This window comes from Rhinopithecus roxellana, chromosome 8, assembly GCF_007565055.1.
Source record: "Rhinopithecus roxellana isolate Shanxi Qingling chromosome 8, ASM756505v1, whole genome shotgun sequence".
Taxonomy (NCBI): Eukaryota; Metazoa; Chordata; class Mammalia; order Primates; family Cercopithecidae; genus Rhinopithecus; species Rhinopithecus roxellana.
The window spans coordinates 104,753,270-104,773,131 of NC_044556.1; the positions used below are offsets into that span (position 1 = coordinate 104,753,270).

Sequence of the window (19,862 nt, forward strand, 5' to 3'; positions counted from 1 at the left end):
GCACTTTGGGAGGCTGAGGTGGGCAGATCACCTGAGGTCAGGAGTTTGAGACCAGCCTGACCAACCTGGTGAAACCCCATCTCTACTAAAAATACAAAAATTAACCAGGTGTGGTGGTGGCTGCCTGTAATCTCAGCTACTCGGGAGCCTGAGGCAGGAGAATTGCCTGAACCCACAAGGCGGAAGTTGCAGTGAACCAAGATCGTGCCACTGCACTCCAGCCTGGGTGACACAGTGAGACTCCATCTCAAAAAAAAAAAAAAAAATACTGTTCGAAGCAATCTTCAAAATTGCAGAAGTGCAATTCCTATCAAATTACCAACATAATTTTTCACAGAATTAGAAAAAACAATCCTAAAATTCATATGGTACCAAAACTGAGCCTGAATAACCAAAGTAATCTTCAATAAAAAGAAAAAAAAAGCAGACATCACGTTTTGTGGCTTCAAATTGTACTATAAGACTATAGTAACCCAAACTGCATGGTACTGGTACAAAATTAGACGCAATAGATCAATAGAACAGAATAGAGCACCAAGAAGCAAAGCCACATGTGTAAAACCAACCAATCTTAAAGCTGACAGAAATAAATAATGGGTAAAGGACACTGTATGCAATAAATGGTGCTAGGACATTGGATAATCATATGTAAAACAATGAAACTGGACCCCAGTCTCTCACCATATACAAAAATTTACTCAAGATGGACTAAAGACTTAAATGTAAGACCTGAAACTGTAAAAATGCTCAAAGAAAACCTAGGAACAATTCTTCTGGACATTGGCCTAGGCAAAGAATTTATGACAAAGACCTCAAAAGCAAATGCAACAGAATGAAAAATAGATAAATAGGACTTAATTAAATGAAAACGCTTCTGCACAGCAGAAGAGATAATCAACAGAGTAAACAGACAACCTACAGAGTGGGAGAAAATACTTGCAAATTATGCTCCTGAAAATGAATTAGTGTCAAGAATCCAGAAGGAACTCAAACGACTCAATAAGAAGAAGCTAATCCCATTAAAAAGTTGGCAAAGGATATAAACAGACATTTCTCAAAGAAGACATATAAGTAGGCAACAAATACATGAAAAACTGCTGAACATTCTTAGTCATCAGTGAAATGCAAATTAAAATCACAATGGAATACCATCTTTCAACAGTTAGAATGGCAGCTATTAGCAAGCCAAAAACAGCAGAGGTAGACATGGATGTGTGGAAAAGGGAATAGTTATATACTGTTGATACGTAAATTAGTACAACCTCTACAAAAAACAGTATGGGGATTCCTCAAATAACTGAAAGGAGAACTACCAGAAATCAACCCCGTTACTTGGTGTCTACCCAAAAGAGAAGAAATCACTGTGTAGAAAAGACACCTGCATTCATATGTTTGACAGCACTATTCTCAGTGACAAAGTCATGGAATCAACCTGTGTCCATCAACAGCATCATAACAGATGACAGAAATACATATTTTTTCTTTATATATGGAACACTACCATATTATATATACTACCATATATATATATATGGAATACTACTCAGTCTTAAAAAAGAATAAAGTTGTGTCCTTTACAGCAACATGGATGCAGCTGAAGGCTATTATCCTAAGTGTATTAACATGCAAACTGAAAATTAAATGCTACAAATTCTCACTTTTAAGTGGGAGCTAAATAATGGGTGCACATGGACATAAAGATGGAAACAATAGACTTGGAATCTCCAAAGGCGGGAAGAGGAAGAGGAGGGAAGGGTCAAAAAACTACCTATTGAATACTATGTTTATTATTTGGGTGATAGATTCAGTAGAAGCCCAAACCTCAGCATATGTGATATATCCATGTAACAAACCTGCATATATACCCCCCGAATCTAAAATAATAATTTTTAAAAGAAAGAAATATATTCTAGGCAAAAATCAAATCAAAGCAAATGAACACAATTCAATCTCCTTTGCTTTGCCTGTTGTGTGATCACACCATGAGAGGCTGGGTCTGCCTCTGCATGGCATTTTTGCCAGCTCTTGTCCTTTGTATTTCCAGTTTTGCCTCCTTTATCTTTCGTCTTGACGTCTCGAACTCTGGTGCAACTTTGCTCCTGTGTCTTTTTTCCTACTGTTCATTATTTACCCTCTCCGGTCTCTGATCCTTTTTCTACTTGACTAACTTGTTAATCATTTTAGTCCCAACTCCCATGCATTGCCTTTGTCTTTTCCTTACTGACTTCTCTCTCGATAGGCAAATGGATGTTTCACTTAACTGTACTCATAGCTAATTTGCCAGTGTTAAGACTTTGGAGTCCGACTCCATGAGTTTGAATCCTGTCTCCTTTATTTAATGTTTCTGGAATCTTAATCAAATTTTTTTTTTTTTTTTTTTTTTTTGAGACGGAGTCTCGCTCTGTCGCCCAGGCTGGAGTGCTGTGGCCGGCTCTCAGCTCACTGCAAGCTCCGCCTCCCGGGTTCACGCCATTCTCCTGTCTCAGCCTCCCGAGCAGCTGGGACTACAGGCGCCCGCCTCGTCGCCCGGCTAGTTTTTTTGTATTTTTTAGTAGAGACGGGGTTTCAGCGTATTAGCCAGGTTGGTCTCGATCTCCTGACCTCGTGATCCGCCCGTCTCGGCCTCCCAAAGTGCTGGGATTACAGGCTTGAGCCACCGCGCCCGGCCTTAATCAAATTTTTTAATCACTAATTTCCTGATTTTAAGTGGGAGTAATTATAAACCCTTTCTTATAGAGTTTATTATCTTGGGTTATTATATGTAAAGAATTAGAATAGTTATATCAACATCATTCCATATTAACATTCCCATTTAAACATCTCGATAACATCTACATGTATGATTATTTGTCTCTCTCTCGATCTACCGTTTTCTTGAAGGAAAAAACTATGTAATATTACCTGCATATGAGTCCCTAACAAAGCTAGACATTCAAATGTTGGCTGAAATATTGTAATGTTAAATTATGTGGCTTTTGTCTCTAGGATTGGAATACCCTAGGCTTTAAGCATTGTTTTGGCAAGTAAGATTAGGAAGAAAAGAAACACACCAGAAGTTTTTTTGGCTTTCTGATTTTTATTTCCAGCAGTTTTGTGTTTCGATAGTTTGAATCCCTAAATTGGAATGAATTGATATTGCTATCAATATGGAAAGCTCAGCCCTAATGCATGTATTTGCATATTTTTAGTTAAAGGCTCAGTGAAGTTTTCATTTTATCTGAAGGATTTTTATTTCAGTTCAGCCTGGTATTAGTTAAGTGTATGCTTCATTTATATTCTTCAATAGGGTAGTTGTCTCTTAGCAAAGAAAAAGGAAAGGAATTGGCCCAAGGCATGTCTTTATTTCTATGCTACATTAGTGAAAGTCTGGGAGAGATTTGCTTATCCTGTAGGTAGAGTAATGCATAGATTTGGGTATGATTTGATATAAAAATTTAGTTCGAGTCAGCAATTTTCTAGTAGGAAAATTGTTCCAGCTCCTTTAGACTATACTGTCTACTGTACTGTCTAGCTCATGGATGCATATTATGTTTTCCCATGTCTTTTCTACTTTGGCTTTAAAACGAAGATTTGGAGAGAAATTTCACTGAGGACCACTTCAATGCCTACATCAGGCTGGGTGATAATAGCGCACTGCTTTCCTATATTTTAGGTTTGGCCAGTAGCCACATATATAAAATGTTTAAAGTATGTGTCATTTTCTATTATGTATATGTCCTTGAGTTTTTAATAACTAGCCCCCATACATTTATATTTTACATACAAAGTTGAAATAACCCTCAGTATTAAATAAAAGGTAGCTGTGAATTATTGCAAAGGTCAAGTTGTCATTTTATGCCTTAGATGCTCTCTTTCTTCTTCCTAGGAGTGTTCCACAGCATTGTTTTATTGTCCTAAGAACCTGCGCAGCATAGAGGAGGAAGGTGCATTGGGACTTAGCTATTTCTCTTGCTGTCTAAGGAAAGATATTCTGAAAGTCATACACTGTGACATGTATGAACTACTTAAATTTACCTGACTTTTAGTTCATCGTCGAAAGGAAAAGTATGTCAAAAATCTCGAAACTAAAGCAATGTATCTTCAGTTAAATGACAACTTTAAATGACTCAGAGGAAAGGCACTGCATGTGTCTAAAAAATATCCCATACTGGCTGCACTTAAAAGCAACTGGAATGCACATTCATAGCTAATTATAAACAAAAACTAGTTAACACTTTAAATAAAAAGGAAAAATAGCAAAAAGATTTAGAGCCTAGACAAGCACATGAAAGGGTTCTGAGTTGCCTTCCATCTGATATTACTCAAATGCAACTCTGTCTCCAATTACCTGGGAATATGTGGTATTCCCTCATGAAAGCTCAAGATCAGAAAGGGCGTCCATTTCGTGTCTTTGCTTACTCATAGCCATTTGGAACAAGTTCAGCAGAAATATTTCACATTGCAAAAGAGTCTGGAGCCAGACAGCGACTACAGACACTAATCACTGGTCAAAATAGTAACTTAGTAGGACAGCAACCACCAGAAAGTATTAGTGGAGGTAGAGATTTGGAGTCAGATACATTAGTGCCGTTGGAGAAGGCATCACCAAATAAAAAAGTTCTGTAACAGAACCATTAAATCACTATTTGTAATCAGTTGCATGTTCAGTGGCACAGGACTGTCTAAGCCAATGGTCTCTTTGGTAGGATCAAATCTAAAAGGTAATCTTATGCCCTTAACTCTAAAATAAATAGATGGAAAGAAAAGTAACCAAATAAATAAAAGCTGCCTCCTAAAACATTTGATGTTTCTTTTGTTGTATGGTTCCAACTATAGGCTTTCTCTGCCTCAAATTGCAGATCTCTATCATTTGAGATTTGGGGGGTGGGCAAAAGGGAAAACATCATCACTAAAATAATAGGTACAGCAAGTGATCAGCTTCCCTAAGGAGCTGCAATTTTAGGTCTATTCAAGTAAGGGTTACTGGTATTCTCTGAATATTGTCATGAGAAACCACTTTTCATTGTTGCCTTTTTTCTTAAACTACATCATCCTGTTCCTTTCCTCCAGTGTCAGTGGAGGATTGATTGCTTTATTTTACTATCACTCTACTCCGCTATTAATTCTGTTTTCAGTATACTCTATCTCAGAACATTTTTCTTGGCAGTGGATCTCAAACATCAAGCTATGAATAATTACGCACAGTATGTTTGGAATAAAGAGGTGAGCTTTAGAAGAGGATTAAATTTTTTTGAAAAAATCATTCTATCTTTTAGATTTCATCAGGTTCTCACTAAATTCACCTAAAGTATTATCTTATCCCTTGTAGCAATTTTATTTACTGCTGTGTCTTTAAAAAGAAGGGAGGGGAGTAAGGAGCTATTAATCTCTGTGCTTCTGCTGCAGGCATTGGACTTCTCCATTCTATGCCAATTAAAACAACTTCACACACAAATTAAGTAGAAGTAAAATCTATTAAATATATTTTAAAGCAATCCCGTGGTTTTATAAAGGTCTTGGCCATAATTTCTCTGTCGCTGTAAAGAGGCAACCTTATTTTAGCAAAGTATATTTTTAATTCAACATCTGGATTCTGTATAGAAAAATTAACAAGGAAATATGTGAGATTCCTACAATGGAAGACTTTTCACATATTGCAAGCAACGCATCTCCATCCTACTTTATAGTAATACTGATGTGGGCATAAAGGAAAGACAGGAAGAGGATGACTAGATACCAGGTGATTTATACATTATCTTATTAAATCATGAAACAACTCAATGAAAAAGAAATTGTTACCCTGCTTTAATGATGAATAAAAGTTATTACATCAAAGAAACGACTATTCAAATTTATTGAAATCTACTGCAATTCAATGGCTGCATTACAATTCAAACCCAGGTTTACCTGACTAAAGCTCATGTTCTAGCTCCCAACACTGGACCTTGTGGGATCTGAAGATGAGAGGCAGAGTGGGAGAAAGACCTTGCAAAGTGTAAGCATTTACAAAAAAGTGTAGCTTTTATGGTACAAGGTAGAGGAGAGGTGATTGCTCTCAGAGATCTGGATGCCCTTGGGTGGTGATGTCCATTAGGCATCATAAAAACGCTTCTGTCAAAAGTGGTCTTTGGGAGGCTGAGGTGGGCGGATCACCTGAGGTCAGGAGTTCAAGACCAGCCTGACCAATGTGATGAAACCCCATCTCTACTAAAACTAGAAAAATTAGCCTGCTGTGGTGGCATGTGCCTGTAATCCCACATACTTGTGAGGCTGAGACAGGAGAATCGCTTGAACTGGGGAGGTGGTGGTTGCAGTGAGCCAAGATCACGCCATTGCACTCTATCCCAGGCAACAAGAGCAAAACTCTGTGTCAAAAAAAAAAAAAAAAAAAAAAAAAAAAGTGGTCAGGCATTGCTGGGCAACAGTAGCACAGAAAGCTCAGTGATTTGATGACAATATGAAGATCACCAACGAAGCCTTGTGCCTATTTGTCTATTTTGAATGCTGCTTTAGCTACCCTATAATTATCTTGATGATGAATGACCAGAAATTTGCCATCCTGATCATTTGAATCATGTCAAAAAGAAATGAAGTGTCTACTCTAAAGAGTTGGGAAATTAATCTTGTAGTAGAAAATTGAAATCTTTTTTATCTCTTTTATGCAATTCACTTGGCATACTCTATTAAAATGAAGTTTATTAATAGTTGATTATCACTACATAAGAAACTGCTGCTAAAAGTTACACTGGCTTTCAAAACTCTGCAAAACCATTTATGCCATTAGAAATCTGAAAATAATTTTTGTACTTTTAGAAAACAATACACTAGGAAATCAAATAACAATAAGTTGTTGCAAATAGAAAAATCACCTCATTTTCTGTGTTACCTTCAGCAAAGTCATGTTTGAAAGTCTGTGCATGTAGCAATGGTGGTACACAGCCTATCAGAGTTGTTTCTCAAACTGAAAAGCACAGCTGGTCTGATTGGGGTCACTGCATGTAATTAGCTTGCTTGCTTCATGAATGAATGGCAGATGTATTTTATTCCAAATGATATCTTAATTTTCACTGATTAAATTACATTTTATTTTGGTTTGGAAGGTTTGCCCTCACCATGTAAAGCAACCATGTCCTGCAGTTGTCACTAAGTTAACCCCATAAGTATGTTTAAAAGAATTGTTGTCCAAGCATGGTGGCTCATGCCTGTAATCTCAACACTTTGAGAGGCCAAGACGGAAGGATTGCTTGAGCCTCGGAGTTTGAGACCACCCTGGGCAACATAGCAAGACCTCCATCTCTACAAAAAATAGATTGAAAAATTTAGCCAGGCGTGTTGGCACACACTGTAATCCCAGCCACTTGGAAGGCTGAAGCAGGAGGATTACAGGAGGAATTGCAGCTTGCAGTGAGCCATGGTTGTACCACTGCACTCCAGCCTGGGTGACAAAGTGGGACCCTGTCTCAAAAAATATATATATATGGTGACAATAAAATATTGATGATGCATATATGCAAGCAGCATGTTGGAAAAACGGTATCTCTGTTTTTCCATAAAATGGAATTGCACCCCAATTTTTCAGAAAGTTTTTCTCCTAAGATTGGTACACAAAGGAAATCTGTTCAGTTCCTTGAATTATTGACTCTACATCAGGAATTGAAATGTGTACTCTAATGTTCTTGCTCTGATCTCTCATTTGACTGTTTATTGAAGCTGATTACAGTTTGAATACACAAATCCCTTTAGCTTCAAAATTATGTAAAATAATGGATAATAGAGCATTTTAAGAGATTGTTTCTTATTGCAATTTGTCTTTCTGATTGTGATACGGCTATTAGGTTTGATAAGAAAGTCTGGCTTTATGTTTTGTTCCCTCAATAAGAATCAGTCTTCTGTCGAATTGGATTAAAGTTTTTGTTTCAGCCCAACTTGCTCACGCAACTAAGCAAGAGCTGTTTGGGTGAACATCAAGAGAGGTCATTATGAACAAATAAAACGTACTTTATTCCACTAAACACGATTGAAAAGCTTATGCTTTTTGAAAAGCTGTATGTGTTTTCTTTATTGAATATAACATTGGAATATAATAAATTATTAGTTGACTGACTCAGTTAAACATTATATATGATATCACTTTAAGAATGTTGAGATCTTCAGGTCCAGAATTTTCAAAGGTTGTTTATCTATTAAGTTTCTACTGATTATTGGAGTCACCATGCTAAGTATTTTGTACATGTTAACAGATGCATCTGCCTAAAGTCACAGAGATAATTTAAATGGCAAAATCAGGAATCGAATACAGATCTCTGGCATCTTGTTGTACGGTAGTGTGTTTTTAAGTGTCATAAATCATTTACTTTAATCTTCTAAAATAGTCTAGAAATTCCTTCTTCTAGTCTGCCTTAATCTCTGTACTTTGCAAAGAAAAAGCAAAGATATGTGAGGGCAATTGGAAAAATACCCTTCCTGAAAATAGTATGCATTGTAGTGCTTTTGTTACTTCGCCTAAACAAACTTTATGTATTCCTAGAATTGTTTCTGGAAGCAAGTCATCTTTTATGCAGGGCATCTCAGAGCAGATTTTTATAAAACATTATGTTCACGCTGGAGCCTTTTCAAAGTAAAATCATAGAATATTCATTCTATTTTTTAATATAGTTATCAATTGACCTGTAAGTTTATACAAACAATCTGGTATACAAAAAGGGAAAGGAAAGAAGGAAAAAAATATCTGCTGCTACCTGAAATGATCCCTGTTAAATCCTGAAAATCCTGGCAAAGAGTGGCAACATGACACTGGGTTATGACTTTGCAGATACCGTGCAAACCTTTGAAAGAACACTGTCTTGAGGTTGTAAAACATGAACTAGCCTAAGCTGTTCTATTGTGTTGTAAGCAGTGATAGAGACACTAACAGTTTCCAAGTGACCGTGGGTTTTATTTCATGCACAGTTCCCGTTTTTTATCACCAATTTGCCCTGCTCCACTATGTCTCCTAAGTTCTCCAAATGGCCCCACATGTGACCCAAAGAGGAATGATAATAAAAACACAACTTCTTCTTTCACTAGTCCCAGGGTTTATTTTTTACATTTTAATTTTTTTTTGTCCTGTTGCTCAGTGATTTTCAAACTGTGGGTCACAAACCATTAGTGAGTCATGAAATCTATTTAGCAGGTCCCAACAAATGTTTTAAAATCTAAGAGACAGACTAAAAATATCAAAGAGCAATGCATGAAGTAAGAGTATCTTCAAAACTTTCATGTCAAACATATATTAATATGTATGGAGGTGTAGGGAAATGGATGGAGGTGAAGTAATACATAATTCCTAGAATGCTTACTTGTCAAAAAAAAAAAAAAAAAATGAAGTCACGGCCATACTTTAAGTGATGGAGTTCCTACGTTATTTTAAGCAATTTGGAATACTGATTTAATCTCCTCAAATTTGACCTTTGGGTTTGTAGCAGATCCCAATTCTTTATTTTTAAATAAAAATGATAGCAAGCAAATGGATATATTATCACATTCCCCCTTTTCAGAACAGACCATGATCTATTCACCTGTGGTCTGGTATGAACTACTGAAATGAGTTCAAAATTCTTAACATAACTGAGGAATGTCACATACCATTTCTGTTTAGGCGTTTTTTTGTTTGTTTGTTTTGTTTTGTTTTTTTTGACGTAGTGTTTATGCCTTTGCTTGAGGGAATTATTTTCAACTAATTGTTGGCATTTAAACACTGACACATCTAATATAAATATAAAGCTAGTGTTTTCTTCTCTCAGGTTAATGTGACTGCATTAAAGAAAGTTTTTCAGAATCCAAAATTTTTGATTAGATAATATGTCTTGCCTGTGTCAATGTAATAAGATCCACTTAATTAAAATTAAGTAGAATCATTTAAATCATGTATCTATGACATCCATAGATTTGAAATAAGCTTCTGGTTGTAGTACAATAGAATTAATAATGAAAATAAGTTATGTTATTTAGGGCAGATGTTGCTTGAAACAGTGTAACAGCTTATCACTTATCTCATATACTTTTATTTTCTTGCACTTTCAGCCAAAATTGACCAAGAGGCAGAGGAAAATTCACTGACAGAGACTCATAAATGGTGAGAAATTACTTTATTTCCTCCCAGAATAGGCTTATAACATGCTAAGTGTATTTCATCTCAAGGAACCAATTATTAGTTACATTTTAATTTCCAAGCATAAAACAAAAAGACATCTAATAAAACAGTGTACTCTAAATAAATCCACAGTGGATTTCTGAATTTTTGTTACTCTGGGTAACATATAATTCTGTTAAATACCAAATTATTGTGACTAGCTTAGCACCTTCTCTTTTACATGGGATTTAGAACTATGGAAATACACAAAAGAATGAAGATAGCAAGAACCTGTTTCAGAGTTCGGATAATTTTTAAAAACTATGTAATTTCCGTATTCAAAAGTGAAGTCTAAGTAGGGAGCAATGAGCTTTCCTGGGATGCGCCTTCATTTCCAGAATGGAGACTTGCAATTATGGGTAAACATAGAAAAGTATCTCAGAAATCTCCCTGCTTCTCTGCCTCCATTTTCTCTTCTCCTCCCATCTCTCTATATCCGCCAGGGTTCTCTAGAAAGAAAGGACAAACTGGTGATACAGATATAAACACACACACACACACACACACACACACACACACACACACAGGCTACCTCATTTTATTGCACTTCTCTTTGTTGTGCTTTGCAGATAATTGTATTTTTTTCCCCACAAATTGAAGGTTTGTGGCAACTCTGCTTCTAGTGAGCCTATCAGTGCCATGTTTCCAACAGCATGTGCACACCTCATGTCTCTGTGTTACATTTTGTTAATTCTTGTAATATTTCAAGCTTTTTATTTTTATTATCTGTTACCATAGGTGATCTGTGATCAGTGATCCTTTATGTTACTATTGTAATTGTTCTGGGACACCATGACCTGACCCATATAAGATGGTAAATGTAGTAGAAAAATATTGTATGTTCTAACTGTTCCACCAACCAGCTGTTCCCTTGCCTCTCCCCTCTCCTCAGGCCTCCATATTCCCTGAGACACAACGGTATTGAAATTAGGTCAATTAATTACCCAACAGTGGCCTCTAAGTATTCAAGTGAAAGAGTCACACATCTCTCACTTTAAAACAAAATCTAGAAATGGTTAACTTAATGAGGAAGGTATATCCAAAACCGAGATATGCCCAAAGCTAGACCTCTAGTGCCAAACTGTTGCCAAGTTATGAATGCAAAGAAAAAACTCTTGAAGGAAATTAAAAGTCTATTTCAATGAACCCATGAATGATAAGAAAGCAAAACAGCATTCTTGCTGCTATGGGGAAAGTGTTAGTGGTCTAAATAGAAGATCAAACCAGCCACAATAGTCTGTTACCAAAATGCCAGGGGTTTGGTTTAGGACAGCTACTTGCCACACAGAAAGCCAGTCACTGAGATCAGTATTGCCAGGGAAGAAGGCTTTAATCGGGTGCTGCAGCCAAGGCGATGGGAGCTCAGTCTCAAATCCATCTCCCTGACTGACTAAAATTAGGGATTTATATAGCACGGAAGAAATGTAACCATGTATGGGAGAGTAGGAATTAGGGAGGGGTAAGGAAGAGGAGGTAGTCAGCAGCAAGCAACTGGTGGGTTAGGCAATCACAGTGGCTGAAGGGTCGGCATCTCATTGTCCAGATGCAGTGATCTGGTGAGTTTCAGTTCCTTGACACTATGTTGGAAGCCTGATGGTTGGTTTCCTGAGAAAGGAACTCAAAAAAGACAAATGTAACTTTCTCAAGTTTCAAAACTGTGAGGGTCAGTTTCTATGTTTATTCAAATTAAATCATAAACATCAGTGCTATGGGACCGTTGAACCTGTTTCAATTCCCTTAAACCAAAGCCTAATCCAGAGCAAGGCCCTAATGCTCTTCAATTCTGTGAAGGGTGAAATAGGTGAGGAAACTGGAGAGGAAAAGTTTGAGGCCAGTAGAAGTGGGGTCATGAAGTTTAAGGAAAGAAGCTTTCTCTGTAACAAAAAAGTGCAAGGTGAAGCAAGAAGTGCTGATAGAGAAGCTGCAAGTTCTCCAGAAGATCTAAGGTAATTCATGAAAGTAGCTAAACAACATATTTCCAATGCAGATGAAATATCTTCTGTTGGAAGAAGATGCCATGTAGGACTTTTGTAGCTAGACAGAAATCAATGCCTGACTTTAAAGCTTCAGAGAACAGGGCCAGGCATGGTGACTCACGCCTGTAATCCTAGCACTTCGGGAGCCCATGGTGGGTGGATCACCTGAGGTCAGGAGCTCGAGCCCAGCCTGGCCAACATGGTAAAATCCCTTCTCTACTAAAAATACAAAAATTAGCCCGGCATGGTGGTGCATGCCTGTAATCCCAGCTGCTCAGAAGGCTGAAGCAGGGAAATTGCTTTAACCCAGGAGGCAGAGGTTGCAGTGAGCTGAGATCACGCCAGTGCACTCCAGCCTGGGTGACAGAGCGAGACTCGGTCTCAAAAATAAATAAGTAAATAAATTTTTTAAAAAGTGAAACTTCAAAAAACAGGATGAGTGTCTTGTTAGGGGATAATGCAACTGGTAACTCTCAGCTGAAGCCAGTGCGCATTCCCCATTCTGAAAATGCTAGGGCCCGTAGGAATTATGTCAAATCTCCTCTGCCTGTGCTGTATAAATGGAACAACAAAGCCTGCACATCTGTTTATAGCATAGCTTACTGAATATTTTAAACCCAATGCTGAGACCCATTGCTCAGAAAAAAAGAAAAGATTCCCTTCAAAATATCACATCTCATGGACCATGCACTTGGTCACCCAAGAGCTCTGCTGGAGATGTACAAAGAGAATCATGTTTCAATGCCTGCTAAAACAACATTCATTTTGTAGCTCATGGAGCAAGGAGTACTTTTGACTTTCAAGTCTTATTATTTAAGAAATACATTTGGTAAGGCTATAGCTGCCATAGGTAGTGATTCCTTTAAGAGATCTGGGTAAAGTAAATTGAAACCTTCTGGAAAGGATTCACCGTTCTAGATGCCATCAATAACATTCATAATTCATGGAAGCAGGTCAAAATATCAACGTTAACAGGAGTTTGGAAGAAGTTAATTGTAACCCTCACAGATGGTTTTGAGGATTCCAAGACACCAGTGGAGAAAGTAACTGCAAATGTGGTAGAAATAGAGAATTGGTAGAGTCTGAAGATGTGACTGAGTTGCTGCAATCTCATAATAAAACTTGAACAGATGAGGAGTTGCTTCTTATGAATGAGCAAAGAAAGTAGTTTCTTGAGATGGAATCTACTCATGGTTAAGATGCTATGAACATTGTTGAAATCACAACAAAGAATTTAGAATATCACATAAACTTAGTTGACAAAGCAGGAGTAGGGTTTGAGAGGATTGACTCCAGTTTTGAAAGAAGCTCTTCTGTGAGTAAAGTGCTATCAAATGGCATCATATACTACAGAGAAATCTCTTGCGAAAGAGCGAATTGATGTGGCAGATTTCATTGTTGTCTTATTTTAAGAAATTGTCACAGCCACCCCAGCCTACAGCAACCACCATTCCAATCAATCAGTAGTCATCAACATCAAAAAGATACTGAGTCACTGAAGACTCAGATAATCATTAACATTTTTTTAGTAACAAAGTATCTGCGAATAAAGTATGTATTTTTTCAGACATAATTCTGTTGCATACTTAATAGACTGTAGTATAATGTAAACATAACTTTTATATGCACTAGGAAACCAAAAAATTCATGTAACTCTATTACAATATTCATGCACTTTATTGCAGTGGTCTGGAATGAAACCCACAATATCTCTGAGGTTTTCGCGTGTGTGTGTGTGTGTGTGTGTGTGTGTGTGTGTGTGTGTGTAAAGAAAGATAGAGAAACTTATTTTAAGGAATTGACTCATGCAATTGTAAAAGTTGGCAAGTCTAAAATTAGCAGGGCAAGGTGACAATTCCGGTAGGAGTTGATGTTGCAATCTTTTTTTCTTCTCTTTATAAATTTTTATTTTTATTTTAGATGAAGGGGTACACGTGCAGATTTGTTACGTGGGTATATTGCATGACACTGAGGTTTGGAATCTAAATGATCCCATCACCCAGGTATTGAGCGTAGTACCCAGTAGGTGGTTTTTGAGCCCGTGATCCCCCTGTGTTGTTCAGTAGCCCCAGAGTCTGTTGTTCCTATCCTTATGTCTATGTGTGATCAGTGTTTAGCTCCCACTTACAAGTGAGAATAGGCAGTATTTGGTTTTCTGTTCTTGCATTAGTTCTCTTAGGATGATGGTCTCCAGCTCCATCTGCATTCCTGCAAAGGACATGATTTCACTCATTTCATAGTTGCGTAGTATTCCGTGATGTATGTGTACCACATTTTCTTTATCCAATTCACGGCTGATGGGCACCTGGATTGATTCCATGTCTTCGCTATTGTGAATAGTGCTGCGATGAACATATGACTGTGTGTGTTTTTGATAGAATACATTATTTTCCTTTGGGTGTATACCCAGTAGTGGGATTGTTGAGTCGAATGGTATTATAGTTCTGTTTTCAGTTCTTTGAGAAATCTCCAAACTGCTTTCCACAGTGGCTGAACAACTTTGCATTCCCACCAACAGTGTACAAACATTCCCTTTTCTGCACAGCCTTGCCAACATCTGTTACGTTTTGACTTTAATAATTGCCATCCTGACTGGTGTGAGATAGTATCCAATGGTGATTTTGATTTGTATTTTTCTGACGATTAGCGATGTTGAGCATTTTTCCATGTTTGTTGGCCACTTGTATGTCTTCTTTTGAGAAGTGTCTATTTATGTCCTTTGCCTATTGTTTTAATTGGATTGTTTTTGCTTGTTGATTTGATTAAGTTCCTTGGAATATTGCAATCTTGAGTCTGAAGCAGTCTACAGACAGAATTATTTCATATTCAGGAACCTGAGTCTTAAGATCTTCAACTGATTGGAGGAGACCCAGCATGTTTTAAAGGGAAATCTACTTTTTTCAGTGCCTAGTAATGTAAGTGTTAACCACACCTAGGCCAGTCACAGTGGCTCATGCCTGTAATCCCAGCACTTTGGGAGGCCGAGACAGGCAGATCACATGAGCTCAGGAGTTTGAGAGCAGCCTGGTCAACCAGCCAGGCCAACGTGGCAAAACCTCATTTCTACTAAAAATACAAAAAATTAGCCAGGCATGGTGGTAGGGGCCTATAATCCCAGCTATTCAGGAGGCTGAGGCATGAGAATCGCTTGAACCTGGGAGGCGGAGTTTGCAGTGAGCCGAGATCACGCTACTGCACTCTAGCCTGGGCAACAGAGACTCCTCAAAAAAAAAAAAAAAAGTTAACCACACCTAAAAACTGCTTTCACAATAGCATCTAGACTGGTGTTTGACCCCAAAATGGGCACTATGACCTGGCCAACTTGATACATAAAATTAACTATCACAATTTCTAAAGAGAAACCTTATGAGCCTTGAGGAAAAAATTTATTGAAGAAATTCTCTGCCATTAATTCAGTAGGCAAGATCTTTTTTTTTTTTTTTTTTTTTTTTTGAGACATAGTCTTGCTCTGACAACCAGACTGGAGGACAGTGGCACCATCTCAGCTCACTGCAACCTCCACCTGCCAGGTTCAGGCAATTCTCATTCCTCAGCCTCCCCAGTAGCTAGAATTACAAGCATGCGCTGCCACACCCAGCTAATTTTTTTTTTTTTTTTTTTTTTTTGTATTTTTAGTATAGATGGGGTTTGGTCATGTTGGCCAGGCTGGTCTCAAATTTTTGGCCTCAAGTGACCCGCCCGCCTCGGCCTCCCAAAGTGCTGGGATTACAGGCATGAGCCACCGTGCCTGGCTGGCAACATCTTTTATATTCACTGAACAGATACTACATATTTAGTAGTTCTTGGCTTGATAACAAATATTGTCATAGCAAACTAGTAAACAGAATTCACCAGTTTCTATGAAAAGCAAACGCTGAGGTCAAAGGCCTGAAATTATAAAATCAGAAATTTCAGTGAGTTGCATGAAAAAATTACTGGCAAATGACAAAATCGTTACCATCTTTTATAATTAAACAATGAACCCCGAAATTCAAAAGTAAAACTAAGAATAATGAATCATATGGAACATTTGAGTTTACTCCAAAGACAGAAGTCTCTGTGCCATTTTTCTCAGCACTCCTATGTAACTGGGGCACCAATCAGTAGTAACTGTACGCAGGAAAGCAGTGTAACTCTGATCCTCTGGGCTTTTGAGTCTGGATCCTGCCTCTTACACGTGATAGCTCTGTGACCTTAGACCAATCCCATCACCCCAGGAAAATAGTGTCTACTTTGTAGGTGAGAATTAAATGAAATCTCTGGCAGATGCTTAGTCCCAAGCGATCAATAGATGTTACTCGCTACGTTATTTTCACATTATTTTTATAATCGGAAATTATAAAAAGTTTAGTGGTAGAATTAGAAACCAGAGTCAGATTTCAGACTTGGGCAATGTATTTGTTTGTTGTCATGTTTCTCGCTGTCTCCATGGATTGCAGCCCTGGGTGGCCTCGGGTGGTTATGGAGCATAGATTTTGGAATCAGGTCTGTATTTCGGTACCTGCACCAAACTGCTGGCACCATGGCTCCAAGGATTTATTGCAACTTTTGAATCCATGTCCTCATCTGTAAGAAAAAGAAAAACAATGTCCACATTATAAATGTGGTGATCAGTTCATTACTTAACTTATTAAGTAGGTTAAATGAGTAAAATATATATGTAGAGTATCAACTTCATAAGAGCTTTTCAAAATTTCCTTTTCTTCCATTTACCAAAATACCCGAGCTTGGGAGACTGACTTTTAGCATGAACTGTCTTCACAACAACCATTAAACTGGAGGAAACAATATAAAACAGTTATTTAACATGTCTAGAAATTGTTCTATGGACATGCAGCAAATGGGGAATCATTTGTCCAAGAAAATCTAAATCATGATAAGAACAGCAAGAGTCTAAGGCATTGGAATCACTACCTATTGTGTCCTACTACGTCTTATGGGAGCCGCTGCAGCAGCTCTAATCCAGACACTTACAGTCACGAAAATAGGGGCTTCCACTCTCCCAAGCTCATACGCGGAAGCTCTGGCGTCTCACTGGGTCAGCAGGCTGCCAGAATTACTCATCCCACTACCTCCAGCTTATTGCAGTTCTGTTCCAGACTAACAGTACAGGTAAGAAGGGGCTCCCTTTCTCAACACTTCATTACTTAAAAGGCAGATGCTCCAGCTTAGGTGTTGCAGACCAAGAATGCTGGGCCCCAGTGCTTCCACTCTAGCTGACTTTTAGGGCAGAGATTCTACACCAGGAGGGAGAATACATGAAGACTAGGGGTCCCCCACCTCAACTCCTTGTTACACAGCAGGAGTGTTGCTTTGGAAGAAGCAGACCACTGTCCTAATCCTAGCTTTAACCATTGTGCAGGTGCACAGAAGTCCTGCCCAGAGCTCTACAGATCTGCTTGAGAATGCAGGATTTTGTTTGGAACAGAACGTGAAGAACTTCATACCTAAGAGCTTTGTCTGAAACAATAGAGGTCTAGATGGAGAGCAGTTGAGAGGGTATTCGTAGCTCCATGATACAGCAGCAACAAGCAAAATGGCTGAGCAATCAGAAGTTTAACAGAGAGATCAAGGGAAGAAGATAGCCAAGAAGGATCCTTTTGGAATCATAGTCAATCCCAGAGGTTGGAAGGCTGTGCATAAGCTTACTAGGCTGCACCCGCTAATAAGCATCAGATCAGGAGGTCAGGCTGACTTGGAAACAATCCCCAAGCTGTGTAGGAATCCATGAACATATGCTATAAGCCTCACTGGCACCAGGGAACTCAGCACAACCGCTGACCACCACTGGCAGAACAATAAGATATGTAACCCAGGAGCAACTCATAGGAAGCCAGGGTAAAAAATAAAATCACTATATTCCTTCCTATAGTCTGTCTAATAGCCACAAAACAAGCATACCAGTATCAGCCCAGTTAACTGCTTCTAGGACCTTGTATGTAAGCAGAGAGAAACATTTCTGCTGATGTGCAGTGGGCATCCACCTGCCGGGCTGGCTGGCAGGCTGCCTCCTCTCAGACCATTGAGGGAATGGTGGACTTTGACCAAGATTCTAGAGTCCCAGGTCTCCTTCCCAGCATTAAGGCCTTGAATATTTCATCTGCCACCCCAGTCTCAACAGTGGCTCACCATATGTACTTTCTTCCTATGTAAATTTCTTTAGGACCCAAAGCCTCAGTTTTTTATGGAGCTCTTCTTTTGCTTGACTTGGCCAAGACTTTCTTTACTCCCCCCGCCACCACACACACACACACAAATGAAACAAAATACATACACAGGCCGGGGTGGTGGCTCACACCTTTAATCCCAGCACTTTTGGAGGCCAAGACAGACAGATCACCTGAGGTCAGGAGTTCAAGAACACAGCCTGGCCAACATGGTGAAACCCCATCTCTACTAAAAATATTAAAAAATTAGCCAGGTATGGTGGCATGCACCTGTAATCCCAGCTACTCCGGAGGCTGAGGCAAAGAATCGCTTGGACCCGGAGGGCAGAGGGTTCAGTGAGCCGAGATGGAGCCACTGCACTCCAGCATGGGTGACAGAGTGAGACCCCATCTCAAAAAAAAAAAAAAAAAAAGATACACATGCACATACACATATACAGATCCTAACTGTATTTTATCTCCAAATATTTCAGTTGTCTTGGCAAGGCCTAGAGGGAGAGGATAGCCAGGAGTATGAATTTAGGCATACATTTTTCCTATCTTCCATTTCTCCTTTTATTTTTATTATAGATTATTCTTATCATGTTCTACATATCATATTATCACAAACTAGATGAAATTAATTTTGGAGGCAAGACTTGGAGGTACTAAAAAAGTTGTTCTTCATTTTCCAGCCCTCTATTTAGCCCTTTGACATTGAGACAGAAAATACACGGGGAAGTTTCATTTTATAACTGTATCAAAAAGTTCCTAATCCAAGGAATTGGCTGGTGGGATTCTGTTTTTATCTCAGTGATGCTGTAACAGCCAGAGGCAACAGAGTACACCCTATGGCAGGAGATACTGACAAACTGGTGACAAATTTTTGTGCTTTGATTTTTAAAAATGGCTTATTATCCCAGCACTTTGGAAGGCCAAGGCGGGTGGATCACAAGGTCAGGAGATCGAGACCATCCTGGCTACACAGGTGAAACCCCATCTCTACTAAAAACATAAAAAATTAGCCGGGCGTAGTGGCAGGTGTCTATAGTCCCAGCTACTCGGGAGGCTGAGGCAGGAGAATGGCGTGAACCTGGGAGGCAGAGCTTGCAGTGAGCCCAGACTGTACCACTGCACCACTGCACTCCGGCCTGGATGACAAAGCAAGACTCCGTCTCAAGAAAAAAAAAATGGCTGAGAGTTATTTACAGATAATTGTGATAGCTAAGTTGGGCTATCAGATGCCATAAGGATCAAATAAGGATCATATAATAACTGAACAGCCTTTTCTGTACCAAAAGAGAAGTTTCCCAGAGCTTTTGAGGCGATCCAGCGTTCCGTATGCTCACCAAGGTTATCATGAGAGAAGGCAGGGCTGCGTGGTGGACAGGACGCTGACATTTCCTCTTAGCCTAGCTCTGCCACTCCAGAATTACAAGTGGGTAAACCACAGAATGTTCCCCAAGTTCCCGGGCCTCCACTTCATCATATGTAAAAAGGAATATAACCTCACCCTTTCTTTCATCCTCTGGGGCTGTAGGAATATGGAATAGCTTGTTCTCTGCAAAGCTTCTTCAAGTGTGGGTCCTA

At 38.8% G+C, this 19,862-nt stretch overlaps 1 protein-coding gene across 2 annotated transcripts in view; it reads left to right on the forward strand.

Moving 5' to 3' along the window:
• FMN2 (formin 2) overlaps window positions 1-19,862 on the forward strand; it is a 415,306-nt gene that overhangs the window by 321,350 nt on the left and 74,094 nt on the right. For both annotated transcript variants that reach the window (XM_030936062.1, XM_030936061.1), the window contains one exon: window positions 10,042-10,093. In XM_030936062.1, the coding sequence (XP_030791922.1) occupies window positions 10,042-10,093 (52 nt within the window). The remainder of the gene's footprint in view (window positions 1-10,041; window positions 10,094-19,862) is intronic.